Below are 26,350 nucleotides of genomic sequence, written 5' to 3'. Positions count from 1 at the left end.
TTCCGTAGACATTTTACGCAAGCGCATTACGTGGTGACGTCACGCAACGTTGCTTTCACCCTAGTGCCACTAGATAGCGTAATAATGCTTAGGAAAAATCTATAGATGAAATCAAAAATTAATGCTCAATTCATTATGTACTACAGGTCCACGTGGACCACGTGTTTCCGCCACTGAAAAATGCATTACTGGTTAATGTCTCCAAATTCGATTTTCTGACTCAAACCTTGGTTGTTGTTGTTTTAGTGGCAGAAACAAGCATCCATAGGGTCTCAATATATTCGCTATATAAACACATATATGCATTTCTGATAAAAAAATAATAATAATAATAATAATAAATTACGGGAAAATGTGTCTAATATTTCCTGTCCAAATAAAAAGATTTATTAACAAATAGAAAAAAAAATATTTTGTCGACTGATACTGATTCTTGTTTTGGTTTGTTTATGAATCAAATTTAATCAAAGGATAATGGGTTGTTTTTTTTTCGATGATCAGATCCAAAACGCTAATTTAATTTATATAAAGATTATATTGCTTTAGATCGCCTCCAGTCCAGCTCCTGAAAGTCAATTTGTTTAAAACCTTTTCTATTAAGTGCACTTCAAAATCACACAAAAGGAGCACAGACCTGGGAGTTTATGTTTTTTTTAATCATATGGGAAATATGGAGACAGTAAAAAAAAATACATCCTTTGCAAACCAATATACATGTTAACAACAATATACATAAATATTATATACAGCGTTTAAGTGGCTCACCAATTAGTCATTTAACTACTCTTTTTGTACCCATGGCTGCACTCATTGCACCTCCATCCACAAAACAGAACTTTTCTGTACAGCTGAAAACAGCTGGAGCATTAAAGTTTGATCATTACATGGCACTGTTCAGTCAACTTTACAACCACAAGTTCTTCTTAGTCAAAGGCAAGAAGTTGGATGTTTGAAATTATAACATTCATATTTAAGCCACAATGCTAAGATGGATGGGTTTTTCTTGGTCTCAAATCTCTAAACATGCAGTCACCTTATTCACAAATACGACCTATATCTGAAGCATGAAGTAAAATTAGTTCCTGTAGCCTTTTTCCTCCATTTCATATTTTCTATCCCCAGTGGAGATGATTTTCAACATGAAAGAGAAACATGATGGCAGCAGATGGTAGCAATGACGTCAAGTGGAATGTAAGGATTTTTCAGACTCCCACTCCCACAGTATATTATTACTCACACAGGTCTTCATAACCTATACAAATAATAAGCATGCACATAAATGAAACATCCACATATATATATATACAGTACACGGGCCCGTTTGTTGTTTGATCGTACCCAAGAATAGTTTGTGCTTAAAATAAGGTGAAACAAATACTGATTGTGAAACAGCTTGCTCATCTGCAAGCAGGCGAACTGTTCCATAACATGAGGAGAGTAACATGAGTCTGACGTGAATGACATCATTTTTCTAAAAGATGTTCCATCTTGGGGTTCATGAATGAAAACCCAGCAAATGCCGACTGGTCCATGGAATCTATGAAGTTCTTATCACTGTAGGAAAGACGAGCCTTCTCGCTGAGGAACTCCCGGTCAAAGTTGCTGCAGTCATTCGGCGCTTTCTGGAAGTTTCCACAAACAAATCTCAGCAAAATGTAATCATAGCACCAGAGCTACAATTTTTAAATCCTCAGTGACGTGTGTGTGACGTACCACTTTGGGTTTGAAGGGGGGCTCAACCTCTCTCATTTCCAACGCCTGCCAGTTAATGCTCTTGAAAAAGGGGTGTAACCGGATATTACCCACAATTCCTATCCTGCGAGTTGGGTCTCTCTCAAACAACTGCAGGAAAGGGAGGTCAGAAAGGTTGCATAAGAAATATATGTGATCATGTGTCAAACACAAAGGATTTTCAGTTAAATGGACTGCTTATGTTCTCAGACCGTACCAGCCAGGGACTGAACTTGGTGTTAATGTTCCCTCCACTCAAGTGCATCAACAAGCTAACTTTTTTACTGTCATTTCCTACTCCACAGACAATCTAAGTTATTCAGGTCAGGACTCTGCAAGCTCTTACAACTGGCAGAGTAACTGCAGGTGGAGTAGACCATATTAACAATGGATATGTTGCACTAAGTGTAACAATTAGAACTTGTCCAAATACTTTTTGTTAATATTTGGAGGGCTTTTGGATGCTCCCTCAAAAGAGAGGCTGATTTCATTTCACTAAACCTCAAGCAAAGCTTTAGCTCAGGCAGGCCACAAAGGCAAGTCTTGGAACAATCCCAGCAGATTAGCTGATCCCAGTATTAGCCCACACCAGCAGAGGACTAAGCTCAGGTACCCTAAAACCCTTTCAAATGGTTATTTCATATAGGGTATGAAGTGTAAGCTGCTTTTTCTCGCCCACTGTTTCTGTGCATTCTTTTCATGTTTCTGACTTGTTCAATGTCCAGTCTGTTGCCGGTGATACAAATACTAGTTTCTCCAATACTTTGTGAAATAAACACATGAAACTCACTTGGATGAGTGATAAAACATTGCTCCCACTGAAAACGCTACGTCCAGATGAACAGAGTCAACTTTTTGGGACTCATGGACATTTCGTGTCTGAACGCTTTTTGGGGTTATTATATTTAATATTAAAGATATGATACAAACCCGCTCAAGCAGGTCTTTCGACTCCTTGCTGATCCATCGGGGATAATGGGGAGTATCCATGCGAATGGACTCAAACAGCTCATCCTCATCATCTCCATGAAAAGGTGACTGACCAATCAGCATCTCATACAGCAACACCCCAAATGACCACCAGTCAACTGAGAATGAGTATTTCTGTCCCAGCAGAATCTAAAGTTAAACAAAAAATTATAAATAACAATTAAACCAGACAGACGTTTAAAAGCTTTGTTTTTAACTGCAGCTTTGATTATTTCAGCACAAGAGAGAATTTTGGAAGAAGACTGCACCTCTGGAGCGATGTAATCAGGAGTGCCGCAGAAAGTTGTGGCGCGATTGTCGCCAAATACATTCTCCTTGCACATGCCAAAGTCAGCAATCTTTATATGCCCATCGCAGTCCAGCATCACATTGTCTAACTTAAGATCCCTGAAAATGAATAAAAAGTAGCACCAAGTTAGGATATAAACATGAGCTATTGTGATGATAACGTTTTAGAAAACTATTTTGTGTTTGTTAGAACAGAATTTACCACACAAATAACAACTTACAATAAAAGGTTATGCTTTAAATAAACTTTTAAGGGGATTAATGTTTGATTACAGATGCATTTGCACTTTGAACTGTGAGATTTTTTACACACTACTATTCACTACACAAAGCAGCACTTTTGTAAAATGCATGCAGTAATTATACGAGTTTCTTTAAGGATATTTAATTTTGACTATACTTATAGGTGATTTTAGTTAATTTCACTATAATTAAAAAAAACAAAATTATGCAGAGATATGAAAGGTCTTTGAGATATGTAGTCTAATTGAGTGGTCTACTGTTTCTATGTTCATTTACTAGAAATTTTGTAACAGTTATCTTAGTTTTGTGTTGTCCTGAAATGTCAGGAGTCTGGTTTTCTCAGTGTAACAAATAAACACATTTACATTTTCCTCTTCCCAAAATCTTTTAAAAATAATTTAAATCCCATTTTTGGACTACATCCAAGTCCATGGTTTTCATAACAGCCCTTGCTCAATGCATGCCACACAATAATAATTAAACTTTCAGGGGAAAAAGTGTCAAAAATGTGTGGGATTACCTAACTAAACAAGTTTGGAGACTTTGCAAGTTCATTTTCTCATTAGACTTGCAACTGAAATCATTGGCACATTAAAAAAAAAAAAAAATGTAAAGAAAACAGATTTTTAAGTGTATTTTATATTCATGTGAAATTCCTATTCTGTGCTCTGACCTGTAGATGATGCCTTTAGAATGTAAAAACTGAAGACCACAAATGATCTCGGCAGAGTAGAACCTGGCAAGACAAAGGAGTCAGAAGTCAGAAGGAGACAGAAATATCAGATACTCATCTCTGATGGAAAGCTACAGGCCTGTGCGGAGCTATCTCAGTACATAGCTGGCAGCTTAACACTGGTGTAACTGCAGACTCATTTCAGTGTACACCTGAATTATTGAAGAGGACATTTGTATGGAGTAGGAGACAGGTGAATAACACTCTCATAATGTGAAACCCAAGAGCTGCTGCGAGCCGAATGATTAGCCTATCGCTGACCTGCTTCTCTTGTCATCTGTGTCGAGTGAAACAACCAGGTCCGGAGAGCACACAAAGCCATCTCTCCAGCCCAGTTCCTGCACAGTGACACTAAATGACCTGCTGAACAGGACTGAATAGACTGTCAATATCTCTCACTTAACATCATTAGAAATGCAGTCCTCATAGAATAGGAGTCAGACAGTGCAGGCATATGTACAAGAATGTCTCAACCTGGATCACGAAGAACAAAACAAAAACACACAGTTGTAAGAGGACACCTCGATATGCATGCAAGCTGAAGGAAAGTTGAAATGGTGCATGAAACTAGTCTTTGTCAGGTTAGCAGCAGCCTTTGTGGTGGCAACGAGCTTAACTGAGACTCTGCAGTTCAGTCACTGCCAAAGGAAAAATGTTGCATAACCAGATCCAGCACATGCCTTATATTCTGTGACAGCCTGTGCAGCAATATACAACACGACAGTTTAGACACATTAATCTTGTGTGTCATCAAGTTTACAGAAACTATTCTATTGTAAAGAAGTCAACAGAAGATTATGTATATTGCAGGTACTAGACGACTTCCTGACTGGCATGGCGGTGGAAGTGCAGGTTGATGGAAGAATACTGCTTTGTCTTTTTCACAACAATAATGAGCATTCCTACAGAAATAAGAGGAAATGCCAGTGGAGGAACAGATAGATAAGAAAATAAAAGGAGGGGATCAAAGCCATATCTCACCTCTAACAGTGCAGGAAATTATGTTAATGGGCATGAGATTGACAAGGAAATGAGCCTAATGAGTGTGCAGTTACGTTTTACAGAGACATAGCTACAGGGTATATTTCAGATCCCTTGATTACCATCAACCACTTTCAGACAGTTCGGGTGAACAGGAATAAATCCAAGCGTAATAAATAAAGATGTGGATGATTTGCCACTTTTATTAACAACAGATGGTGCCACCCTTGCTACATTACTGTGAAGGAACGCTTCTGCAGCCCACATATTTAACATGGGGCTACTTCCACACTATATACCCACAGACTTTTCACATGCCAGATTGGCTGTTGTTTACATCGCGCTCTCCAGCAAACTGGCAACTCCGTGTGACATCATCCACACTTGCATTGAGACTACAGACTATGCATCCCAGTGATTTCTTGTAGTCCTGTGTTGTGTTAGGCTTGTGGAATGTTACAACTCGCCAGTATTAGAGCTGTTACAAAATAATTTCCCTGCAGAGAATATTAAAGTCCTTATTTTAATCCATCCGTCCTCATTTGTTTAACACTTTAAATGTGTATAAATGCATCATCTACAAGCATCCTATTTTTTTTTTTAGTTTAAACAACCAACCTGCTCCACCATGGCTATAACAGGCAATGTTATAGTCATGGTGGAGGTATGCTGTTTGTCAGCAAGATAGGCAAAACTACCAAAGTTAACTTACATAAAGTGCACTACATAAAGAAGCAACAGCTCATAGCATGAGCTTGCTGCTCTTACTGATATTATCATTCAGTCTTCAAAAACAATGCATGGTTAACACCACAGACTATAAGCATACATTTAAATTAAAGCAAATTTGTTTAATTAATTTACTGCTTTGCTGGGATTGACTTAAATTCGGTCTTATGAACCACAGAATTTCTGCTGTCTTGTTGTGGCATGTTTGTTTTAAGCATTAACATAAAAAAAGATGCAAACACGTAATTGAATGAATAGTAGGGAAATAAAATAGCCCACTCTCTCTCTCACTCACTGAGGATAAATTACCCAGAGTGAATACAGTCACTGAGTGAGGAGAATTCTAGAGGATGCCAACAAAGGATCAGGTGTCAGTGTTTGCAAAGTACAAAATTACTCCTGTCATCTCAAAGGTACTGGACACAGCCGCTGATTTAACTACAGGAGATGTAAGATCAGTGACTAAGCACAACAGTTAGAAAGCAGAACATGAAGCATTTCAGTGGTTTATAAGAAAAAAATCCAGCGAATGCATTCAGTCTTAAAATCGGACTGTACACTCTTTGTATTTTTCTGCTACATACAGCCAAATTCTGTCAAAAATCTTCAGCCAAAACATTACTTTTCAAAAGATTTCTGCACTCAGTGAATTAAATTTATAACTGACTAAAAAGCAAGAATTTCATCTGTTCTAAACACCACATAACATGATTATTACTCTCATATTAATCTCTCTGAATCCTTAGCACTTGCTAAGAAATGTCAGCAGGTTTGTAAAAGTGTAATTTAATTTAAAAAAGTAAAAGTTTAGTTGGCAGTCAAGGTGCCACCAGATTTCGGATTCATAATGCTTTATTTCACCAGCTTGCGATTGTTTTTCTCTGGAGAGATTCCCATAGTGTGATGAGAAGTGGGTGTAGTAACTGATATCTCCCCATACACAAACATTAAGAGCTGTTCACTCCTTACAAAGCCTGTCTTCTAAAAAACAGGAGCTAATAGATGCCAGCATTGCCCCAACCTTCAGACTTTATACATCATATAAAAGAAAACAAGATGCAGGCTAAAAAGTGACAAAGAGACAATAAACATATGCTCATCTTTACAAGTATCTTCTGTAAGTGTGAGTCTCTGGGCAGCTAGACAAGCATGTGAGCACTGAGTAAGGATGGCAGGGATTGTGTTTCCACTGAGTAACGTACAGTATGTCACGATGGCTGTGTGACAGGTGGAACTCACGTGGCTCTGTAGAGCTCAAAGCGCCCTTTTTCCTGAATGTGAAACATCAAGTCACCTCCATTCAGATACTCCATCACAAAGAACAGATGCTCCTAGAGAAACATTTCATTTTTTACTATTAAAGGCACAACGATGTAATGTAATGTAACTACTGATGCAGAATAAAATACAGTCATTAATGACATGGAGGGGAAGTACCTTGGTCTGAAAGGTGGAGTAAAGGTGTGTGAGGAAGGGGTTTTCCCAGGCTAAAGCCAAGACTCTTTTCTCTACCATCGTGCACTCCACATCATCATCCATAAGCACTACATCTTTCTTCAGAGCCTTCACAGCAAAATACTCTCCACGCCCTTTCAGCTCTGCCAGCAGGACCTACAAAGAGAAGAGAAGAGAAGAGAAGAGAGGAGAAGAGAAGAGAAGAGAAGAGAAGAGAAGAGAAGAGAAGAGAAGAGAAGAGAAGAGAAGAGAAGAGAAGAGAAGAGAAGAGAAGAGAAGAGAAGAGAAGAGAAGAGAAGAGAAGAGAAGTATTAGTATTTTAATTCGCTGGTTGATGAAACACCCACAGTCTATGTAATAATTTCTATAAGAGAACTACAGCCTCCATTGTAATGATGACAGCTGATATGGGTTGACTTGAGTGTTGTTGGTTCACTTATTTATATTCTCTCTTTTTCTCTCTAGTTTTTAAGACAGCAGTCTCACAGTTTGTTTCACACTGACATCATTGCTCCGTACCTTGCCAAAACTGCCTTTTCCTAAGACTTTGTGGAAGATGAAGTTGTCCATGTTGATCTTGGTTAAGTGGGTAAGACGAGACGGTACCCGTGGGATGGAACCTTCCCAAAGTTTGCCGTATGTCGACCCATCTAATGGACAAATACATTACCACACACAGAAATGACATATTTACACAATTATCTCAAACCTTTGCATATTTTCTGCAGTTTTTATTTGCATAGCATTTGCTATCAGTACAGAACTTTAGCTTTCTGCTTGAATGTTTGGAGGAAAAAGCACCAACAAATAAAGGCTCACTCACCATTGATCTCAAGTCCAGCAAGTTTATTCACTTCATCATAGATTCCAATATCCGGGAGATTAGGCAGATTTGGATCTGAACGGCGAGTGGATGATTTCTGGTGGAAAAAAGGAAGAAAAATAAACACATAAACAAAAAATAAACATGAAGAAGTCAAACAACTGTTTCCTAACAATGGTCGACTAACAGCCGTGGTACATTTGAGTCAAAAACTTGTTTGATTCTTCTCTCTTTAACTGTCTTCAAAACTAAATAGATTTTGGGTTGAACGACAGGCCTATAAAGACAGAACAGAATGAGTCAGGCGTTTAGCACAGAAGGGCAGGAAAATTAGGTCAACACACACCAGTAACTTTGAGTTTCACATTCAAGTGAAACAAATAAGATACTTTTTTGCTAGTTAGTTATTATTAATCCGCTTGTTATCTAGGCTTACAGGCTTTCCACTTCAGGTAAGCCTGAAGTGGAAAGTTTGGGTAAACAAAGAAAGTTGATAACTGTCATCATGACACCCATTATCTCTAAAACCAGCGAACACAAGCATCTCTGTGTACTGGCAACACTGCAAGCTAAGTGCCTAGATTTGATTTCAGATCTATTTGAATCTTCTCTATCCTTTCAAAACAAACATTTACACATTATGATAAATAATGTAAATACTTCAAGAATTTAAATGGTATTAAATGATGATAAAATATAGAGATGTAGTTATAAGGCTTAAGTATTCATTTTATTCAGAAAGTTTATAAAGTTATAAAGAAATTTGCTGCTAATATGTTTACTAATATTCCTGGAAAACATCCAAATAAGTGGCACCACACAGAAAACAGAACAGCAACAACCAGTTTTTAAATAATCTTTTGTATAAATGTTATCAAGTGCTTATTTACATTTGTTATTCATTATCATTCTGAGTCACAAAATCTCCAAGAGCAAAGTCGCATTAGTAGAATGAGACCTGAGTCGCACTTCTTTCTCATTGTAATGTCATGCATCTTGATGTGGACTTGAATACCAAAAGATACAATCCACTGAATGACTCACTGAACTCACCTGACTGACTTGTGTGAGGGCTTCGGCTAGTAGTTTCTGATTGATACCACAAAGGTTGGCTACTTTGTCCTGACACTTGTGATGGACATTCATGGCGCAGTCTGCAAAGAGAAAAAACAAGTCTGCACTGAAAAAAATTCTTCTTGGCCCCCATAAATATGAAGCAATAATTTTGAGTAAAATAAAAATGAAATATATAAAATTGAAGGGTTATTTATTAAAATAATCATTAAGGAAAATATGTTTAGGATAAACTAAATGTATTTCAATACGGTAAATTTAATTTGACCAAATCCATTAAATTTAATGTTTTACATTGTACTATGTTAAAAAATACACAGAAAATTTACTTTTAATTAATTACTTAAAGTCAACATTTTAGGCGTAAATATTTTTTTAGTCTGTAGAGTACAGAAGCACACGCTCCTGTAACCATCCAGTCAATCATGTCTCTGCTGTACCTTCACACTTCAGGCCTTGCTTGACCAGACCCCACAGAAGGCTTCCACAGTGGTCACAGAAGGTGGGACTCATGTAGTTGTTGATCTTGAAACGATGCGGCATGTCGATTTTAAATCGCTCCTTCTGGAACTTTGGGCACGGAGAAGATTCATCATTGCCATGTATGACCAAAGGACTCACGCTCACAGGCCTGTAACAACTAGCTTTCCTGCGCACCTTCCTCATCCTTTTTTTCTCCCCTTGTCTTCTTCTTCCCTCTCTAACTTCAATGTGTCAAAAGTCACTACAGCACTGTGTAAAAAAAATTCTCAGACATTACAACTTGTGGACCAGATCTGTCCCTGCTAGTTGAATTTAAAGTATTTCCCTAAGACCACACCCCATCTGTTATTCCCACAATGTGTGGGGGTGCAGTGCTCATTCCTGTCACTGCTATCTAGGTTAGCTGGACTTTGATTATCCCCTAATATTGATGGACATTGAAAAATGCTTCACTGGAAGTGGAAACTAACAGGTATGTGCCTTTATGTTAAACCCTGACCCGACTATACACTTTAATTTGATAAACAAATCATTGTTGATTTGCTAAGGAGGAATACATCGTAAATCACAGAGGAAAAAAAGCCCACACTAAAGGGACTATTGTGCACTAATTGGGACACATATGGCGAACACTAACAGTACATGTTGTACAGAAGAAATGTGTGTTACACACCACAGTATCCCGACTGTTGGCAGCAGTACCAGTACATCTGCCGATGATTTTGTCTATACATTTCTTGTGGATGGCTGCATTACATTCTGAGAAAAAGAAACAATATAGCAGATTAATACTTTAGTTTTTAAGCTGTACACACACGCTTTCATAAACACGAAGCAGTGATTTTGAATAAAATTCAGCAAAAATATGTCAAATCAAATTTATTTATATAATTAATCTTGCAGGAAAATGGTAGTCCACTACATTTCTTTTGACCAGACTCCTTTAAATCTATCATTTTACCTTGTAAAAAAAATTACATGAAAATATTTCAGCAATCAGCATTTTTTTGAGTGCATAACGGTAAAAGAAATGAATATGTACATTTCACAGTTTGCTTTTATGGTTAAGTAGACATTTTTTATGTTTAACATCTCAGCCATTCTCACTCCCGAGGTGTAATATACTCACGATATGTTAAGTCCCGAGGCATTCCTTAGGGACGCGAAAGCATAAGAACGTGTATTATGCTACGCGCCTGGTTATAGATGAATTCTAGTAGAATGCCGGTAATACACATTCCAGCCATGTATTCCAGCCCTAACCATAAACTTATCCCGAACCTTAACCAGCACTTTAATGACATTAGATAGTGTTTTCTAAAGCAATTTAAGTAAAATGAACATACATGTGTAGATTCATTTCAAACGGTTCTCATGTTTTCTCATGTTTCCTCATTTTTCCGATCTCATAATATAGGGACGTGTTGGGTGCCGGAAGCGTAAAATACTGACGATTTGTCACCTAGCGTAAAATGTAACGCTTTGGGAGTGAGAACGTGTTGAACATCTATGTTGCTGTTTTAGCTATAACACAATGTATTGAGATTGTTTTTTAATGAAGTACACTTACGTCTGCATTTATAGCCTTGCTTGTTGAGTCCCCTGTGTGAGACAAAGACAGGCTTTGTGAATGATTTCACAGTTTATCACTCAAAAGCAATAAGGAACAGGTACTGCATTGCATACACTTTCTAACTTGTAAATTCTATCTTAACTGTGTGGTAACGATGGTGATTAAGTCTCATTAAGGTTAAAACACCTAATAGGAACAGGCCCTGATTTGCTACTCTACCTAAGAATATTAAAATGCATAACACAAGTAACATAACCTCCCAAAAGCATAAGTCTCCTACCTTTAGGGTAATCTTAGAGCTACACTAACAATCCCTCTTCCATCAAGTAGAGTGAGTAAGTACAGATGTGTGAGGAAGGGGTTAGTGGTAGTACTTTATTTCTGAACTTCATTTAACTAACGTGGCAACAGCAATCATTGAGAAAGCTATTGGTAACAAGGATCTATGGCGCTCAGTAAGATGGAAAAGTACCAGCGGGTGGTCTATAATGGACTTAAACGAGATGTTGGGGTGTATATTTATCATTTCCTAATCTGAAATAAGATAAAGTGAAGTCAGATAAGATAGGATGTCTCCTATATTTAGACTTTACTTCTGTAGAATCAATTTGGGAAAATAATGTTAGGCTTATCTAATGTTAGGCCTAAAATAGTACATTTCTGTAATGTGGCTCCAAATAAAGTATGTAGTTTTGTGTATCTTTTTGCACAAAATTTTCAATTTCATCAAAATGTGCTTCATATCAGATAACTGGACAACTAAAGTCTTCAAAGGAAAACATGAGCATTTTATATATAACCTCAAGAAAATGGGTCATCGAAGTCTTGGGTCATGGTCTGGCAAACAAAAATAGTTATTGAGAGTTTCTGCCAAACTATGTCAGGGGATTGTCCTCACTTCTTTTTTAATTAGAGAGCTCATATTTCCAGGAACTGTTCACATTAAAAGTGTCACATACAAAACAGTAATCTAGAAAAAGAATTACAGTCTTAATCAGAAATAAGTCTACTAATACTAAATATCAACAAGTTCCTGAACACTAGATTCTCAATATCCTGTTTCCTAATTTGATGGAAGTTTTAGACGGGCACTGACCAGACAAATTCTCTGCACACAGAGCAGAAAGTGGGCTGTCTGAAGAAAGTTGCAATGAACTCATGGTTCTTGATGAAGTGTATTTTGGCCTGCTTTATGGCCCCGCGTCTACGGTTTAGAGTAGGAGCTTCTTCCTCCTTCACAGGCTGCTTGCTCTCTTCCAAATAAAGAGAGAAAAACAAGTCAGTCATATACAACACTGTGACAGAAAAAGAGAGGTCATATTACAGATTTGTTACAGACTGATAGCCTTATGATTGTAGTAGGGAATCACACGTTAAAGTGTGTGTAAGGACTACATTAGCAGCTAAAAACCAAGTTAGTTGACTGGTGCAGGTGAGGGGGATACCCTTCTAACTGTCTTTGAAGGGGCTGCAAAACATACTTAAATAAAAGGAAGTGCATAGAAGAGAAAATAAAAATAAATAATACAAAAATATAAAATAATTTAATCTCACCTGCATCTGCATCTTCCAGAAAATACTGCACTGCCATCATTACTTTTCCTGAAGGATGGAGATCCACCTGAACACAAAATATAAGTACAGTTAAACAGGATCCTGACATTTTGCTCTTAAAGACAAAGGACAGTGTGTAATGACTTACCCAGAATTCAGCACGCCCGTTGGCTTTCTTGCAGCGCTCAGCAAGGACAGACACACCGACAGACACTTCAGCCAGCGGCTCCTCCGCTGTCTTCATCAGCAGTACCTCGAGCACACGACCTTCATAGATGTGTGCATCAAAAGTGGACTTCCAGGCTGGGTACATGGTGGGTTTACGCTGAACCAGGGTCTTGCCTCTTTCTGAGAAGCAGATGGGCAGATAGAGGAAGTAGAAAAAATATTTTTGGCATGTTTTCAATTTAAACAAAATAAGATAACATAATTTGTGTTTGTTGTTTAAGCAGAAGTAGCAACTTCTGCAAAAGCCAGAAAAATGTTCTCACCAGTTGTCAAGGCTTCCTTCATCTTGATAGCACAGAAGGGTGCGTCAGTCAGAGGAGGCAGGATACCCAGGTCGTACGAGTTAAAGGCGATCCTTAAGAAAGGAGCCATGGTGACAAGTACCAGGATCGCCTGTTCTCAGACAAGGACAACCACATTTTTATTACTGTTAAAGTGCATCATCGCATTGTCTCAAAATATTGCAAAATGTCAACCAATAGTGCTAGGTTCTATCTGAGCATTTTAACCCCAAACAAAAAAAAAGACAGAAGAGTGGTCTTTAAGTGGTCTTTTTACTGGTATTTGAGAATTTCCTGTCACTAAGCGAGACACCTGCAATGAGCAAAATTTGCCTCTGGCTGCAGCACAAATTTGTATTTTGCTTTCTCTCACTGCAAGATTTACTCTGACTCAATTTTTTATGGTGGACTGGCTATTACTCCAAATAACTGCTTGTTGGAAGCAAGTTACGCACACATTTAGTACATGGCCTGAATTTTATGTCATGTATATATTTTCCATATTTTTCCTAACAGAAGAGAAAAAAATCATTCACTTTTTTACCTACAGATGAAATACCTGAATAACTGGATTTTTTTTGCATTAGAAGTGAAATTCCAGTGGTGACACATAATGAGCGATCAATGCCCCCCTTTGTGCTGGGTGCTTGTTACCTCACGCATGATTTGCTGCTTGCATAACCCCACAAGTGTTGCAGACAGTGCCACAACTTTTCTCTATAACAACCCAAACACCACTAGTGTGTATGTGCAATACATTAGGTAACCCCTGTTAACTGTTACACCCATGGAGTCTTTCATTATTATTTTCTTATTGCCACTGATACACATTTAAAATGTGAGCACAAAGTCACATTTGTTTGGTTCCTTATCACTATGCGTGCAGTTTCTGACAGGTTGCAGCTGCAACACAAGAGGTGTTTCCTAGCACTACAAAGTCAGAGCTAGTCTCAACATGTCACTGATCCAAATGCATGCTGTGCTCCAAAGAAAGCCTAGCTGCTATCACAAGCCTGAAACTGTAACCGCCTACACTCAGACTCAGAAAAGTAAGACGGAATAAAAGATGCAGGCAAGTAAAAAAGCATGCAACCATTTTCACTCACGTACTGCTGCTGGGAGCTGTGATTCCAGGGCTTTTGGGAGTTAATCAGCAGCAGGCATGCTGTGTGTTTCAGGCCAATAGTGATTGATTTCCCAACCAGCTGTGAGCAGTTTCAAATTGTCCTGTCTAGTTACCTCCCCAGCATACTGTAACTGGTAAACATCTCCTAGAAGCTTGTTATTCAGCTTTATGTTGTCTACTTCCTAATGTCTGACCTAACAAACCACACAATTACTGATTTCTGTTATTATTGCTTAATAATTGTATCAAAAACCATTACACGCTATTCATTCACAAAGGCAATGTGTTAAAATCATTACAAAAAATAAATCCCTGAGCACTGAAACATAATTTGATGACTGTACTCTCCTCTGAACCTTTTCTTAATTTAAAGTTCAATTAAAATTTTAATTTTCTTTCACACAGAAGAATACTAACATCGCTTTTACTGACTGAAATGGTAACATAATACCTGATTCTGAGAGCCTGACTGTGTTTCATCGTGGTATGAAAAAGAGCCTTTCTTCCTCGATGTAATTACCACCTCATAAACACTTTTGAACGCCTCATGTGATCGCGCAGAACACCTAAACCTTGGCTGAGGTTACACAGGTCCTATCTAGATTTGAGTCTTGCGCATAATGAAAAACTAAACTCTGACGGTCACATTCACCGAGAATCAGTCAGTGCATCTGATTCTCTATTTATTCTCTAAAGGATGTGGTCGATTGTCAGTTGGCTGAACGCAGATGTCACCTCACGTCTGACTCAGACAGCAGCTTGCAGCCAGATTGTCTTAATGACAAGTAAATAACTGTTCCTTCTCCCTTTTCTCCCTTTTCTTCTTTTTTTCTTTACTCCTCCATCCTTGCTGTCCAGACCTGCTCACATTCCTCCTCATCCCTGGTGATATTCTGTCACTTAACGGATTCCACATAAGCAGAATTACCGACATACTGCATGCAGTTACTGGCAACCCGACTGTGTTAAGACAGGGCCGCAGATGCTTGCAGATGTTCCAGTCCAAAGGGGCGGTGGGTATAGATCAGTAGGTCACGATTATTCACCTGTCAGTACCTTTTGTGACCCCGTAACGTCACCAAGTGTGAGGGGGTCACGGATTCCTGTGCACTGTTTCACTGAAGCAGCTCCAGTCGCTACTCGGAAAAATTGTCAGGGGTTATTATTTTAACTAAAACAGCTGTGTAGTGCCAGCTGCCTTGTTGACTTTTCATAGAAATGAAACTTGTCTGGCTAAACTTTCACTACGCTACAACAGCTAACGCTTTCAGCGAGGAAGAAAAATTGTAACTAACTAGTTAGCCAGGGTTTGGCGTTACTCGCCTCACCCTCACAGTGAGGTTTTCCAAAGGATGAAAGAAGCAGACGAAGCGGTACTGTTTTTCGGTCTTTGAGCAACTTTCTGTAAAGTTTAGACGTAAAACCCGTACTCTGCTACTAAAAACCCACTCGACTGAAGCCTGAAAAGGATTGTAATGGCAGACTCACCTTGTCCTGCAAACCAGGCGGTTGTTCTCGACGAAAGTTGCTCTTTTTCTTCCTCTAGTGTTTTTTTTCTCTCTGTGATTCCGTCGATTGAGGAAGTGTGGCGCGCGCTCGCAGCGCAGAGGCTTTCTTTGCAAGCTGTGACGTTTACCTGGTATGCACACAAACACACACAGACACACACACTCACTCCCTCTCTCTCTCTCTTTCAGACACACAGACTCACACAGGGTAGTCTGTGAAGCGGTGGCGGGGCACTGTACACTTAGCTGCCCTCATTGAATTTAGGGCCGTGCCACTTACCATAATACTTTACTTCTTTTTTCTCCTCCCTCAGGGGTGGGAGTATTCCCTTAACACACACAAACACAGCACAGATGCAGGCAAATACACGCACAGTCTATCACTTTTTAGTGCCACTTGACATGTAAGCCTGTTTGAAGTTAACGAGCGTGTTCGTCACAGCATACCTGTTGATCATATATGAGGCTATATGAGTTATAAATATGAAAAAGCGACCCAACACATTATAACTGTGCATAAAGATCCGCATTGCTGGTGAGTATGCCCTAGATTACAGTATGTGGGGGAAGAGTCTTTTTTTTTCCACGTGAAGTGTTTGTGTGGCAGGGGGTGGGGTCACGTGGCTGGGACTGTAGGCTGCGGGGGTAGTTTTGAGGTTTGCGCTAGGTTTTGCTGGTGAGGAGGTGGCAGATTTGGCTCCGGTACCAAGAAGGATCTTTTCTTGTTCTAAACAGGCACCCAAGATTATCCACATTCTTTATTTGTTTCATGCCTGTGTTCACCCCCACACATGCACACATAGATCGAAATAATTGTATGTCAGCACAAGTAAGGGGGGGGGTTAAGCCCAACTTGGTATTCATCGTCATCTGATTAGAGGCAGCTATAGAACATACTGGCTGATTGAGGGCCTAATTCCTCCAGGATGAGTCATAGTTCAATGACTGGGAGCAATAGGTAATTGCTGCTCTGTGTAAAAAGGGAAGGAAAAAAAACCTGGACAGGAGCAGGCTGGCAAGGCACAGGTGTGCTGGTGTCCCCCTCACTTCTCTGTGGATTTACATAACAAGCAGATTCTGACTCATGGTAGACACAGGAAGTCTGCAGACTAGGTGTGTGCACTAAAGACTTCAATGCTCACTGACTCTTCTGACTCTCACTGAGGCACCCTCAAAGCTCAAGAAACCCTGTTATTCTGTTCTTTTTCCAGCACACGCATGCACACATACACACACTGTGATGATCCACCAGTGGGATTCATAGGCTGGAGAACAGGCGGATGTTAAATTGAACCTGCAGAGAGGGAAGAGAGAATGATCATCTACATAGAAACTCCTTATGCATGCAGATGATGCATATGGCTATGTGGCTCTGTGGGCTAAGAAGCTAAGGAAGAGGCTTCGTCATTTGAAGCTGAGGTTTCTTTCATGGGTTTTAGTGCATACTAAGTTGTGAGTTTATTATTTAAATGTTTATTATGGTCAACCACAGGTGTAAGACTTTTTTTTTTTATTATTTTGGGCGTCAGGTTATTCAAATCTGCTTCTTTTGTTGCTGTAAATAGAGGATACATTTGAATTTTAAATTTAGAAAAGATTATTTTCTCTATTTTGTACAATTCAAAAAAACAAATGTAAAAAGGCACATCATAACTGCTGATTTAAGCAGCATAGTGTGAGGGCACATACTTATAACTTGTGGGAAACTGCCATGTAGGGCCTTTATCAGCCTGTCTGAATAAGCCAGGAGGAAGTGATGTATTGAGGAGAGGACGGGCACGCGTGGTTGGGAACGAGCGGGGTGCAGTACGGCGCGCGCGCGTGACTTTACAGCCGAAGACACCAGGAAAATCCCGCGGTCAGAAAAAAACCCGAACAAAGAGTAACCGGGATGTTAGTGGAGCAGCGGACGGGACCGCAGTGAGTCTATGCGGAGTTTCCTTCCGTGGGTGAAATCCGACTCCAGTTACAGCGGACCTCCGAGCGCGGCGCTGGGGTGTAGTGTTGACGGAGATAGCGTGAGCAGGGGAGCTAAGCGAGAGCTAAGGCTAGCAGCCGTTCCCTTCTATCTCACCTCAGTTTCCCATCGCTATAGGTAGAATTTGACTGTAGAGCACGTATAGAAAGCGAGGCAGCACAGCCGGCTGTCTGGCAAAGGACTAGCGTGTTTCCGGGAGGGGAGTTGGATGGCTTCGCTTCATACTGCCCGGGGACTGCCGGAGCTCCGATACATTTCGCGGATCCGACGTTTAGGACCTCAGGAGTCTGCGGTGTTTGGATTACCCTGCCACTCAGACGACGCTCTGGTTGTTCACCCTGCTCCAGCTGGCCGTATGTGAGAGCATCGCTCTTTCTAACCCGTTGGCTCTTCACGCCCCGTTTCTCGGGAGGCGAAGGTACAGTTTCTGTGTTCTTTGTTTCTTTGTTTTTTTGTGAACCTGAGACTGGACGTTCTGCTCCGGCTGTGGAATTTCTGGACAGCCTAACAGACTGGAACTCTGGTTCACGACAGCTACCCCTAGAACTGTTTATTGGTTCCACATACCAGAGACAATTTACTGGATCGAACTGTAAAGACTGGAACTATTTTTTTTTGTGTGTTTGGACATTGCAAGTAATGTGATGAAGCTGTGTTAACCATTCTAGATAAGAGAATTTATGTGTTAATCTTAATTGTTCTTCTGTATTGTGATCTTTGCGCCCTTTTCCTGTGTGTGGTTTGGGCGGGGTCGAGAAGTCACAACTTTGGGTCACACCGGCCTGTTTGATTTATTTTATTTTATTTTATTTCTTTTTTTGGTTTTGGGGAGTTTCCTTGCTGTCGCACCTTGCTCTCCAGGGCCCTGTTAACATTGATAATCAGCCTTGGTTCATGAGGGCCATCCAAACAAATAAAAGGGGCCACGTTGTTTAAAAAGTCGTTGTTGTATGCTTCTGTCCAACCCAGGTTGCCTTGGAGTAGGGGCACCCGAGTTGTCTGGTTAGGTGCAGAAAAAAACGGAGGTAAGCGAGGCTGTTATTTTCGCGGGCCTGGTCCCCAGAGCCCTTCTTCTGTGCCTGTAGAAGCCAGATAGCTAAAACCATTCTTACAGCAGTAAGTATTCGGGTCAACTGTACTAAGGGGGGTCACGGACTCAGATCCCACCACCCTTTAGTCGTTCAGGGCAGCCTGTGTGCCTCTTCACCCCTATATAGCTGGGCTAGTAGCCCTCACAAGTGGCGTCACGAACAGGATCAACTTATTGGCTTGGGGTTGTTACAGTGTGGAAAAGAATAGAGTTAAGGTAAACATGTCTGAACTAGAAGATTTGAGAAAGAGCTTCGGTGAACTACAGGCGAGGCTTGCAGAGCAGGTAGGTGCCTTACAGCAGGCACGAGAAGAGCAGAGGGAGGCTCTTTCTCTCGCAAAAGCAGTGATTGATCAACAGGCCCAAGCTTTAAAAGCCCCGACAGCAATCTATGTCCACCGAGACCGCAAACTGACAGATTTTAGTGGTTGCCCTGGGAAAAGTGGAGATGAGTGTGTGGAAGGGTGGATTGCTGCGATGAGGTCTGCATTCCAAGTCATGAAGGTGCCAGAGGAGGACCGTGTAGAGTTAGTTAAGCAACACTTAAAAGATGAGGCTAGGGCAACTGTTAAGTTCATGCTGGGTGGGGCAGGAGAGTCTGTTGAGGAGATATTCGATGTTCTCCTCCAAACCTATGGAGACAAAATCCCAATAGGTACCAGGTTAAAGGAGTTCTATGAGAGAAGGCAGATGTCAGGTGAGACTGTCAGAACTTATGCCTATGACTTACAGGAGAAGCTGGCTTTAATTAGGAGGCGGGAACCTAACCGGGTTCTTGACTCAGAGGTAGTGTTGAAGGAACAGCTAGTACTGGGCTTGCGGGATGACCTTTTGAGACGGGAGATGAAAAGGAGGGTTAAGGAAGAAAAAGGCCTAACCTTTATTGGGCTGCTGCAAGCCGCAGTTGACTGGTCCGAAGAAGAAGAAGCCCAGTTCTCTCTCGCCTCCCAAAGTAGGCCCAAGGCTAGAGGTGCGGTGAATGCTGCAGCACCGGCCGAGGATAGACCATCCCCCCTCACCATGGAGATGCTTCATGAGGAGATTAAGAAACTAGCTGCTCGTCAGGAAGAGTTATACCTAGCACTACAGAGCAGGGAAGGAGGGAGCAGCCAGCAGAGTGCACAGCGCAGGCGAACACCCCTAAAAGACAGCGAAGGGCGATACATTTGCTACAGCTGTGGGGAACCCGGCCATACTAGCCGGCGCTGTACCAAAAAACTAGACGCAGGGGCTTTGGCTCCTATCCCCATGGACCCAACTCAGGTGGTGTTTCCTGGCAATCCAAACTCCAAGGATGGGGCTAAGAAACACCCCACCACACCGACCATTGGGCGCCAAGCAGCCGAGTGTCTTGTGACAGAGGTGGAGGAGAGCCTCAAAAGGAGTGCTCTTGGAAAGTGTCGCACTGTTCACCTTAGGATAGGGGGAGTGAACACCACCTGCCTCTGGGACACGGGGTCAAATGTGACTGCTATTACGGAGTCCCATTTCCGTAGGTGCTTTGGGCCACAGGAGCTGAGGTCAGCAGACTGGATCGAGCTCACAGCAGCAAATGGGCTCGATATTCCTGTCTTGGGCTGCTTGGAGGCTGAGATTGAATGTGCCGGGAGAGTGGTTGGCAAGAAGTGCATTTTTGTACTCACCGACACTCACCCTCAGCTAGGCAAAGCTAATGGGCTCCCAGGAATTGTGGGGATGAATGTTATAGAAGACCTCGAAGCGCTTTTTACCGCGGATGGGGGTTGTGTCCAGATGGATCCTTACGGTCCCGATGAGACAGAGGCCACCGTCCGTAGGTTGATAGCCCGAGCGAGGAAGGAGACCCCCCGCATGGGTCCGGGTGGCAAAATTGGGTTTGTCAAGGTGGCTGGCAGGGAACCCATCATCATTCCCCCGATGAGCGAGAAAGTGGTGGAGGGCCGTTGCAGGGTCCCACCTAGGGTTGAGTGCCAAGTGCTGGCTGAGGCGGCAAGAGAAATAGAGCTGCCGCGGGGACTGTTAGTTGCCAACACTCTCGCGACGACCAGTGGTGGAAGGATCCCTCTCAGAGTGATGAACACAAGTGAGAGAGCTGTCAAGTTGATGCCTAGAGCCAGGCTTGCAGTTGTTAGCAAGCCACGAGCTGTACTCCCCAAAGAGGTTGTACAAGTAGAGGAGAGAGAGGGGGTGCTTGTGGTTAAGCCGCTGGGCCAGGGTGAGAGCATGGCGACAGGGGGCGAGGTTAGGCAGTTACCGGTCCCTGTACAGGCTAACACTCAAGATCTCACGGAGCTGCAGTGTCAAAAGCTTTGTCAGCTATTAGCCAAACACAAAGGCGTATTCTCAGCAAGTGAAATCGATTATGGCTATACCACCACTGTGACACACAGTATCCCTACCGAGGCACCCCCTATCAAACAGAGGCACCGAAGGGTCCCACCCCATGTCTTTCAAGAATTTAAGAGGCATGTTCAGGAACTTGTTAGCCAGGGGATCCTCAAAGAGAGCTCAAGTCCATGGGCCTCACCTGCGGTAGTAGTTATTAAGAAAGATGGAAGTGTTCGGTTCTGCTGCGATTACAGGCGGCTGAACGAAGTGACGTGCAAAGATGCATACCCACTTCCTCGCATCGAAGAGTCGTTGGATGCGCTTGGCAACGCTCTGTTATTCTCGACCCTGGACTTGACCGCAGGCTACTTCCAAGTGGCTATGAGCGAAGCAGACAGGGGAAAAACGGCAGTTACAACACCTTTTGGCTTGTTTGAATGGACTCGGATGCCATTTGGCTTGTGCAACGCCCCAGCCACTTTTCAGCGGCTGATGGGTATGGTACTGGGGGACCTCAGTTTTGATATACTCCTCGTCTATCTCGACGACATTATAGTCTTCTCCCGGGACTTTGACAGCCACTGCGAGAGGCTTGAGATGGTGTTCGAACGTTTGAAGCAGCATGGGCTGAAGTTGAAGCCGACCAAATGCTTCCTTCTGCGGCCAGAAGTTAAATTCCTTGGCCACGTGATTTCTGCCAAAGGCGTCCAGGTAGATCAAGAAAAGGTCAAGGCCCTGGAGGCGTGGCCGGTTCCAAGGAGCGTGCGAGAGGTGAGGCAGGTGCTTGGATTTATGAGCTACTACAGGCGGTTTGTGCCGAGGTTTGCTCAGTTGGCTAAACCTCTGCATGCCCTGGTTGGGAAGGGGTCGAAAGACACGACAAGGGGCGCCCAGACGTTTGTTTGGACTGCCGAGTGCCAGGAAGCATTGGTCGAGCTGAAACGGTGTTTGATGTCCCCACCAATCCTGGCCTACCCCGACTTTAGCCTACCCTTCATATTGACCACAGATGGGAGTCTGCATGGACTCGGGGCTGTGCTTAGTCAAAAACAAGGGGGCATCGAGCGTGTGGTAGCCTATGCGAGTCGTGGGCTAAGGGGCTCTGAAAAGAACGACAAGTATTACAGCGCATTTAAACTGGAACTTCTTGCGCTTAAATGGGCTGCTACCGAGAAATTCAGGGACTACCTGATGTTTGCCAAGTTCACGGTGGTTACGGACCATAACCCGCTGCGCTACTTGGCAACGGCTAATCTGGGGGCTGTTGAGCAGCGGTGGGTAGCACAACTCGCTGAGTACGACTTTGAGGTGTGTTACAAGCCCGGGCGGCAAAACACGAATGCAGACGTCCTCTCCAGGATTCCTTACCAGGAGGAACCTGAGCAGGAGGACACAGACAAGGACTTTATTAAAGTTGGTCCTGAGGAAGTGCGTGCGTGCCTGTGGCCTGCTAGTGTGGATGGGGATGGTAAGACTGACCTGAAGGCCAGGATGCAAGTGACTGCTGGGAAAGCTCTTGGTGGGCAAAGTTGGGAGGAGGTGGAAGCGGCACAGAAAAGCGATCCCATTGTCGGGCCCGTGTATCGGGTCATTGAGAGGGGCACTGGGATGAGCCATGCCGAGCTTTACATGTTAACACCGGGCACAAGGCGACTTCACCAGCAGTTTGACCGCCTTAGGCTTTATAAAGGTGTGTTGTATAGGCATGTTAGAGACCCCCGTGACGGAGAAGAGATCAGGCAGCTCATTGTCCCAGAGACCTTGCAACGTAAGGTATATGAGAACCAGCATGAGCATGGGGGGCATTTCAGTGCAAAGAGTACCCTCGCTGTGATGAGGAGGAGCTATTATTGGCCTACCATGAGTAAAGATGTTCAAGACTGGGTTCAGCAATGTAAGCGATGTGCATTGGCAAAGGATATCTTTCCTAACCACAGGGCCCCAATGACCTGCAGCAATGTCACTGCACCCCTGGAGGTCCTTGCTATGGACTATACGGTGCTGGAGAAGTCCTGTGGGGGATACGAAAATGTCCTTGTTCTTACAGACATGTTCACCAGGTTCACAGTTGCTGTCCCCACCAGAAACCAAACTGCTGAGACGACAGCAAATGCTTTGCTAAAGCACTGGTTCACCTACTACGGGTGTCCAGCCCGATTGCATTCAGATCAGGGGAGGAATTTTGAGGCTAGTGTCATAAAAGCGCTGTGTAGGGCCTATGGGATTGCCAAGAGTCGCACCAGTCCTTACCATCCGCAGGGTAACGCACAGTGTGAGAGGTTTAATAGGACCATGCATGATATGCTTAGAACACTGCCACCAGAGAAAAAAAGGGATTGGAAAACATACTTGCCAGAGTTGGTTATGGCATATAACACTCGTGTGCACTCCTCCACTGGTTATGCGCCTTTCTACCTCATGTTCGGGAGGGACGCAAGAATGCCCCTTGACCTCCTGGGAGGAAAAGACATGAGGGAACCTGAGGCAGACAATCTGGATGATTGGGTCAGGGATCACCATGAGAGGCTTAGGACAGCTGTGGAGGTAGCAAACTCAGCTGCTCAGGAGGCCTCTAGGAAGAGGAAGAGAATCTATGATCGAAAGTCCCGCGGCGCTCTGCTTCAGTCAGGTGATCGGGTGCTGTTGCGCAACCACAAACCCAGGGGTAGGAATAAGATACAGGATAAATGGGAACCAAACCCCTATTTGGTGGTGAAGCAGAACCACCCCGACATTCCTGTGTTCACAATCAAACCAGAGAGAGGTGGCTCAGTGAAGGTCGTACATAGAGATCAGCTCAAGTTGTGCACTTTTCAAGCGCCAATACGGCGGTTAAGGCATGTCAATAGGTTACCAGCAGAAGTGGAGTCTGATACAGACTGCGTGGAGGTCGTTTGTGTTCCGCTACCCCCATGTGTGTCGAATCCGAACGCTCACATTGCCCCAGGGGTCGACGATGTTGGTAATTGTGTTTCCCAGGGGTTGGGGCTGGATTTGGCGGGGGAAGCACAAGCAGCTATGACTCCAAGTGAACAGGAGGAGAGTGATGGGGCCTCAGTGACGAGCGACGAAATGCAGGAAGAGCAAGGTGAAGTTTTGCAGTCTGAGCGTCCTTTGAGGCGAACCAGAGGGGTACCACCTGCAAGGTATAGGGATTATGTTACGAGATGAAGTCATGGGTCGCTGTTATGTTCATTTGCAATGTAATGTAAGTCGTATGTGAATGATATAGAAGGTTACTGAACAAGTGAGTTAATATGTGTTATTCTGTGTTTGTTACAGGGATGCACAGCCGGAGACGTCGCTGGTGTGGCAGGGTTTAGCTGGGGGGAAATGTGAGGGCACATACTTATAACTTGTGGGAAACTGCCATGTAGGGCCTTTATCAGCCTGTCTGAATAAGCCAGGAGGAAGTGATGTATTGAGGAGAGGACGGGCACGCGTGGTTGGGAACGAGCGGGGTGCAGTACGGCGCGCGCGCGTGACTTTACAGCCGAAGACACCAGGAAAATCCCGCGGTCAGAAAAAAACCCGAACAAAGAGTAACCGGGATGTTAGTGGAGCAGCGGACGGGACCGCAGTGAGTCTATGCGGAGTTTCCTTCCGTGGGTGAAATCCGACTCCAGTTACAGCGGACCTCCGAGCGCGGCGCTGGGGTGTAGTGTTGACGGAGATAGCGTGAGCAGGGGAGCTAAGCGAGAGCTAAGGCTAGCAGCCGTTCCCTTCTATCTCACCTCAGTTTCCCATCGCTATAGGTAGAATTTGACTGTAGAGCACGTATAGAAAGCGAGGCAGCACAGCCGGCTGTCTGGCAAAGGACTAGCGTGTTTCCGGGAGGGGAGTTGGATGGCTTCGCTTCATACTGCCCGGGGACTGCCGGAGCTCCGATACATTTCGCGGATCCGACGTTTAGGACCTCAGGAGTCTGCGGTGTTTGGATTACCCTGCCACTCAGACGACGCTCTGGTTGTTCACCCTGCTCCAGCTGGCCGTATGTGAGAGCATCGCTCTTTCTAACCCGTTGGCTCTTCACGCCCCGTTTCTCGGGAGGCGAAGGTACAGTTTCTGTGTTCTTTGTTTCTTTGTTTTTTTGTGAACCTGAGACTGGACGTTCTGCTCCGGCTGTGGAATTTCTGGACAGCCTAACAGACTGGAACTCTGGTTCACGACAGCTACCCCTAGAACTGTTTATTGGTTCCACATACCAGAGACAATTTACTGGATCGAACTGTAAAGACTGGAACTATTTTTTTTTGTGTGTTTGGACATTGCAAGTAATGTGATGAAGCTGTGTTAACCATTCTAGATAAGAGAATTTATGTGTTAATCTTAATTGTTCTTCTGTATTGTGATCTTTGCGCCCTTTTCCTGTGTGTGGTTTGGGCGGGGTCGAGAAGTCACAACTTTGGGTCACACCGGCCTGTTTGATTTATTTTATTTTATTTTATTTCTTTTTTTGGTTTTGGGGAGTTTCCTTGCTGTCGCACCTTGCTCTCCAGGGCCCTGTTAACATTGATAATCAGCCTTGGTTCATGAGGGCCATCCAAACAAATAAAAGGGGCCACGTTGTTTAAAAAGTCGTTGTTGTATGCTTCTGTCCAACCCAGGTTGCCTTGGAGTAGGGGCACCCGAGTTGTCTGGTTAGGTGCAGAAAAAAACGGAGGTAAGCGAGGCTGAGTTAATATTCAACGCGCCGGGCACTGTTATTTTCGCGGGCCTGGTCCCCAGAGCCCTTCTTCTGTGCCTGTAGAAGCCAGATAGCTAAAACCATTCTTACAGCAGTAAGTATTCGGGTCAACTGTACTAAGGGGGGTCACGGACTCAGATCCCACCACCCTTTAGTCGTTCAGGGCAGCCTGTGTGCCTCTTCACCCCTATATAGCTGGGCTAGTAGCCCTCACAATAGCATCAGCTATAAAATAGGAAGAGAAAAATTTGGGGGTGCCTGACAGTTGCAGATAAAGTGTCATGGTCCTGGGTCGGTGACCCAGCGCTTTGAGTTTGTTATTAGTATTTTCTAGTTTATTCTGTTTTGTATTGGTGGTTGGGGTTTGGTTGTGTTTATTTTCCCTACCTGCGTCTCTCTCGGTGCTCTGTTCATGTCCCCGTGTTGTTATGTAAAACAGTCTGTGTGTTTCCTGTTTTACTTTGTAGGGTTGTGTCTCGTTATGTCCA

General features: G+C 43.1%; 1 protein-coding gene across 1 annotated transcript; it reads right to left on the bottom strand.

The window, feature by feature from the left end:
• Positions 1-635: 635 nt before the first annotated feature.
• prkcda (protein kinase C, delta a) lies at positions 636-15,991 on the bottom strand. The gene is made up of 18 exons (XM_006806667.3): positions 15,781-15,991; positions 13,149-13,278; positions 12,806-13,005; positions 12,658-12,724; positions 12,200-12,356; positions 11,101-11,132; positions 10,204-10,289; positions 9,488-9,617; positions 9,027-9,127; positions 7,974-8,070; positions 7,670-7,800; positions 7,133-7,306; positions 6,935-7,026; positions 3,926-3,988; positions 2,970-3,108; positions 2,662-2,850; positions 1,714-1,842; positions 636-1,622 (listed from the first exon to the last, which is right to left on the bottom strand). Exons 2-18 carry the CDS (start codon positions 13,255-13,257, stop codon positions 1,464-1,466), a joined length of 2,055 nt encoding a protein of 684 aa, XP_006806730.2. The 5' UTR covers positions 13,258-13,278; positions 15,781-15,991; the 3' UTR covers positions 636-1,463.
• Positions 15,992-26,350: the final 10,359 nt, after the last annotated feature.

This window comes from Neolamprologus brichardi, chromosome 5 (assembly GCF_056152115.1).
Source record: "Neolamprologus brichardi isolate AB-2024 chromosome 5, ASM5615211v1, whole genome shotgun sequence".
Lineage (NCBI taxonomy): Eukaryota > Metazoa > Chordata > Actinopteri > Cichliformes > Cichlidae > Neolamprologus > Neolamprologus brichardi.
The sequence above is the reverse complement of the archived record's forward strand: the minus strand, read 5'-3'. Positions and strand labels throughout refer to the sequence as shown.

Excerpts from the sequence above, each read along its gene's own strand:
- prkcda (XM_006806667.3), bottom strand. The coding sequence starts at position 13,257 with ATGGCTCCTTTCTTAAGGATCGCCTTTAACTCGTACGACCTGGGTATC. Across the intron at positions 13,006-13,148 it reads GAAGGAAGCCTTGACAACTG|AAAGAGGCAAGACCCTGGTT; the intron begins GTGAGAACATTT and ends TCTGCTTCTCAG. Across the intron at positions 12,357-12,657 it reads TCTGGAAGATGCAGATGCAG|AGAGCAAGCAGCCTGTGAAG; the intron begins GTGAGATTAAAT and ends TTTATTTGGAAG.